The 5,563-nt window shown below is 38.8% G+C and overlaps 1 protein-coding gene across 1 annotated transcript; it reads right to left on the bottom strand.

The window, feature by feature from the left end:
- Positions 1-1,608: 1,608 nt before the first annotated feature.
- LOC133737931 (putative leucine-rich repeat receptor-like serine/threonine-protein kinase At2g24130) lies at positions 1,609-5,073 on the bottom strand. The gene is made up of 2 exons (XM_062165391.1): positions 2,288-5,073; positions 1,609-2,120 (listed from the first exon to the last, which is right to left on the bottom strand). The coding sequence occupies exons 1-2, from the start codon at positions 4,902-4,904 to the stop codon at positions 1,708-1,710; spliced, it is 3,030 nt and encodes a 1,009-aa protein (XP_062021375.1). The 5' UTR covers positions 4,905-5,073; the 3' UTR covers positions 1,609-1,707.
- Between the last annotated feature and the right edge of the window lie 490 nt (positions 5,074-5,563).

Below are 5,563 nucleotides of genomic sequence, written 5' to 3'. Positions count from 1 at the left end.
AATGGTGGTTCACCTACCTTACAAGTAATCTTCAACTGAAACAGATTCTATTTCTTACATTTCTGTAGAGACAGAAAATAGGATGTGGAAATTGGGAAAGAGGAAGTGATCATTGAGTAGACTTCATTAGTTTTTCTTTAAATTTATAGACTAATTCAATTTGCTAAAACATGTATATGCTGATTAGCAAATATAATTTGGATATGCTTCATTTACTAAATTTTTCTTGGATTTTTTCTTAGACTGAGGCTATTTGATTGATTAACTTGTTGATTTCTATAATTTATAGAATCTTCTGCTCATATCAATGTTATATGTGTATGGTATTGCCATAAGTTGATATCTTATGTGTTCAATCATTTAGCACCAGAGAATATGAGATGGTGATAACTTTAGTTTTATGCTGGAAGCCACTGCAAACAGCACATCTTTTACAAGATCATGACATGCGGAAATGGTACACTCTGAACTTTTTGGTTGACATTTGACAATATCACAATAAGCAGCAAACTTCAAGAGCGTTCATATAAATCTATATATAGCACAATGCTACTGGCACTAGAGAAAGTCAATTTAGACTCATTTGCAATCTTTTGTCAATTTGTGATTACTGTATCAACAATTTGGAGTCTACAATGACTTTCTGATCTGCAAGTGGAAAATTATCATCTGCATTCTATTTTGATGACAAAGAACTTGTTTGATGCTGAGGCACTACTGGTTAGTAGGTTATGTCACTGAGCACAATCGTGTATTGCTAATCATTGTGTTTTTGATTGTTTTCTCTTTTGATGCCCTTTCATGGCATTCACTTTTTTTGGGTCTCAGTTCAGTATATTTCATACTATCTCTACTATGTCAGGCTACTAGGTTTTGCATATTTTCAATATGCTTGCTGATGTTAGGACCTGTGCTTTTCTGGTTATTAAACTTGCAATAATCTCTAACAAAGCAGAGCTTTGCTTCTTAATCATTCTTTTCAATCTAATTAATTATTATTATTATTATTATTATTATTTGGCATTCAATCTAATTAATTATTAAATTTGCCATTTTCTGCAACTTGGGTGTCCTAGGCCATACTTATCTTAGGCTCACAATAGTGGTCATCGTACAAATAACCATCACCCACTCAACTTAATTGTTACAGTCGCATATGCATAAGTGGGAAGAGCACAGTGTAGTGCTCCCAGTCATCATTGATAATTGATTGTAGGTTCCTGCAAGAGAAAAGAATAAACACCACTAAAGCCCCAAATAGAAATATTATTCTAGCATGGGTTTGTTTGGCTACTATTTCTGCTTTATTATGAGAATACCAGTAATATAGTTCTGATTGGATTAACCTCCATATCTGTTATCACTTTTGAGATACTATATACTGTATCCCTGCTATGTGTTTATACTAGGTTGTCACTGTAGATTTTCAGTTTTATCAGAATCTTGTACTAATCATCACCTATGATGAATGCTGACTTGTTTCATAAGAGATGCTAATTGGACTGACATAATTCAGCTATGTTTGTCTAGTGACGACACCACTTTCAAATCCAACTAGCCACTTGTTCTTGTCCTTTACAGTTAAGAATGTAAGAGATCCTATGCAGTTTGCAAGACAATATTACTCAGTCGTCGTAAGTTCAAATCCATGATAAAAGTAAATGACAACAGCATCTCAATTTTTCTACAGAAGTTACAGGGTAGATGCTAGTCGTCGTCTAGGGTAGACGAAGAAATTCCTAATGAAGAGGCAAATGTTGCAGTAGTATCCCCACCAAGATATCTCTTCAGCCGATCCAAATCATCTGCAGCATCGAGCATTGTAGGCCTAGTGGAAGGGGATTCCTGAGTGCAGAGAATACCCAACTCTATCATTTCTCCTATGGCAACATCCCACATTTTTTTCATCTCAGGTGGCTGATCTCTAGAAGCTCTCACCAAGGAAGAGTCGACCACTTTGTCAACCCTTCCATGATAATGGTTCTTTACCCAGCTGTGCAGGCTTAGTCCCCCAACAAACATGTCATCTGTCGGCCTTTTTCTTGTCACCATCTCGAGAACAAGAACACCGAAGCTGTAAACATCGCCTTTTGTAGATGTGTTCGATCCAAACCCATACTCTGCATACAATTAACAAAAGAAATGGGATGTGGTTATCATGGAGCTGCATTTTGGACCGTATTTAGTACTTGGAATTATAACTAACTTGGTTAGAAGCTTGAATTGCCTGCTTGATAAGTATATGTTTGGTTTACAATGCTTAAACAGAGGAGGGATAAATCTCTACCTGGTGCTATGTATCCAATAGATCCACATAATAAACTTGCAGTAGAGTTTCCCATGTTCTCAAGACCTGCATTTCCCACTCCTCCTCCGGCTATCACTAATCTTGCTATCCCAAAATCAGAAACTAAAGCAGTCATGCCATCGTTGAGAAGAACATTGCTTGGTTTCAGGTCACAGTGTATAACTCTGACCGGAGAGTAATGATGAAGATAGGCCATCCCTTCCGCGATGTCACTACAAATATTGACCCTCTGAATGAGACTCAGATCAGAAGAGCCTGAACCTAGACCGGCTTGTGAATGTGGATATAGACGGCTATCCAAGCTACCATTTGCCATATAAGGAAGAACAATAGCCTTGAAATCAGGTAGGCTGCAAGCTGTTATGATCCTTATAAGGTTCCTGTGCCTAATTCTCCTTAAGACTTGGCATTCTCTGTTAAAACTCTTTGTTGAATTTCCAGATTGTAAATGTAACACCTTGACTGCTATGGTTGTCCCATCTGGAAGGACTCCCCTGTAGACACGTCCATAGCTCCCCGTGCCAATCAGTCTCTGATCATCAAATCCACCGGTGGCCTCTGACAGATCTCGGTATGTAACTCTTGGGAAATTCTGAATCACTTCAGGTTGTGTTGGTTTCTTTACGGTTGCAGCCCTCTGGGATGAAATCAGTACCTTAATGCGGCGGAATGCAATCACACAGCATATGATTGATAAGGATGTTGAAATGAATATGACTATGACAAACATGATTATGAATATGTGAGAGCGAAACAATTGCTTTGTCCGAGGGCAAACATGTTTCGCAGCAACTTTACCACAAAGATGTTTGTTGCCCAAGAAAGAGGTATATGACACTGATTCAAAGATGCCACCAGAAGGAACCATTCCTTCGAAGTCATTAAATGAAAGATTTAGATATGTGAGTGTTAGACTCTTGTTGAGGCTTAGGGGAATCCTTCCTGACAAGTGGTTATCTGAAACATCAAGAGACACAAGGTTCTTTAGCTCACCTATGAGATCCGGAAGGCTCCCTTCCAAAGCATTGTGTGAGAAGTTTATGAGCGTCAGTGCGATACAGCTTGATATCTGTGGAAAGATACTCCCGCTTAGGTTATTTGATGAGAGATCCATCTCTTGAACATCTTCTAGCTTGCTGAGCTCAATCGGTATAGACCCTTCAAGATGATTGTGTGAGAGGTTTATGAAAATTCTGATCTCACTCAAACCTGATAATTCCGGGGGGATGGCCCCTGCCAATCTGTTGAATGATAAGTCAAGCTTGTACAGTTCTGTGCAGCGTCCTAATGATGGTGGAATGGTTCCAGATAGGAGGTTGTTGTTGAGGAACAGGTAATTCAGCATGGCCAAATTTCCTAGACCGCTTGGGATATCCCCGAAGAACGAATTATGAGACAGATCAAGCAGGCCAAGATGAGGAAGCTGGCCAAGTGCTTCTGGTATCGTGCTGGTGAAAAAGTTGTGAGATAAGAAAAGCTGTTCCAAGTGTGACAACTGACTTATGTTTGCTGAAATTGTTCCATTCATAAGATTAGAGGTCAAATTCAGGACCACAAGCCTGGATAAATTACCTATATTTGAAGGAACCGATCCAAAGATCTTGTTTTCTTGCAGCAACAGGTATGTAAAGTTGACACCAAGTCCGCCGATGGAATTAGGTAATATTCCTCCAAGTCCCATACTCGCCAGTTCAAGCTCCTCTAGACTAATGCAATTTGCAAGGGCAGTGAAGAATGGATCGAGATTGGTGTTTCCATCATGGCTTACCATATTATTATTTGATAAGTGAAGATAGAGAATATCAGGCAAGTTTTCCACAAGTTTGACGGGCAATTCACCAGAAAGATGATTGAACTCAACATCTAAATTGACCAGTGAGGTATTAGTCAAAGAGAGAGGAATTTCTCCAGTGAATTGATTGTTGTATAAATTGAGGGTCCATAGGTTTGGACAATTTCCAATTTCTCTTGGAATTTTCCCTGAAAGAAAGTTGTTGGAAAGGTCCAACACCCTTAACAGAGAGCAGTTGGAGAAGAGTGCAGGTGGAACTGCACCAGAGAAATTGTTTTGCAAAAGAGTAACAACTGTGAGTTGTGAAGGAAGGACTAAGGAATCTGGTATAGAACCACGAAAGTTGTTCCCCTCAATCCGTAGATGATGTAGGTGTCTCAGTAAGGAAAGTTCAGGAGGTATAGTTCCATAAAAGTGATTGCCTACAAGCTCCAAGTAACGAAGGCGGGTTAGATTTGAAATGATAGGTGAAAGCTGCCCTACAAGTTTACAATTATGCAGAAGGAGTATAGTTACACGATGATGCTTTTTGTTGCACCCAACACCGGTGAAGTTGCAAACATCAGTAGCTTCATTCCAATTAGCTAGAGTAGAATTTGGATCATATGTAATGGCCTTCTTGAACTGTAGAAGAGCAGCCTTATCTCTAAGCAAAGAGTGATGAGGATTGTGGTGATGACCTATAACTGCATTACAAGATGTAACAACAAAATGCTGGAATAGAAGAAAGAAAATGGTTTTGATGAAGACCATACTGGTAAACTGAAAGAGCCTGACAATAATTTTCTTCTCTTCTACTCTCATTGTGATTCAGAGCAAGAACTCGGCAATAGTGGAAGGCTTAAAAAAAAAAAAACATTTTTAGAGTGTTGCACAGTCATTGGAGATCAGAGAGAGAAATTTGGTTGGATGGGAAGGTGGAAAATGATATTTTTGAAGGAGAATTCAATGGGGGTTATGATTTGTGGAGGGACTGTGGAAACTCTTTATCCTTTTCTTAAAGGGGTTACATTTGCACCATGATGGTAGATAATCAACTGGACATATATAAATTGGTAGCCATTCATAGGGCCATTTATTAGGATGGTGCTAGATTCATGGAAGATTTTCCTATATTGGTAGGGCATGCGATCAAAAAATGTTAGAAGGTGAAACACACATGCACACATGGTGACATGGAAGCATAATAGAGAAGAGATGGGGGGGAGTTGACATTTAATATATTCTAGTGCTATAGTTGCTGCTTGTGTATTAGGCCACCGAGTCTGAGGACTAGAGAGCTCTCATTACTTGTTTGAATAGATTGACTCTGAAAGTCTGAAAGAAGATAATGTGCATATATAATGCACTTCAACTTCGTGGCTCCAATTGGTGATTTTAAGCTAAATCTTAGATCCTTTTCAAGTACAAATTGAGTTTCGTAAATCAACAAATTCAGATTGAGATGCAGATGCTGGGGACAG

The sequence above is a fragment of the Rosa rugosa genome, chromosome 1 (genome assembly GCF_958449725.1).
Source record: "Rosa rugosa chromosome 1, drRosRugo1.1, whole genome shotgun sequence".
NCBI lineage: Eukaryota > Viridiplantae > Streptophyta > Magnoliopsida > Rosales > Rosaceae > Rosa > Rosa rugosa.
This window is presented reverse-complemented; position numbering and strand designations above follow the sequence as displayed.

Coding starts and splice junctions, on each gene's coding strand:
- LOC133737931 (XM_062165391.1), bottom strand. CDS start 4,904: ATGAGAGTAGAAGAGAAGAAAATTATTGTCAGGCTCTTTCAGTTTACC. Junction 2,121..2,287: donor TATTGGATACATAGCACCAG/GTAGAGATTTAT, acceptor AATTGTATGCAG/AGTATGGGTTTGGATCGAAC.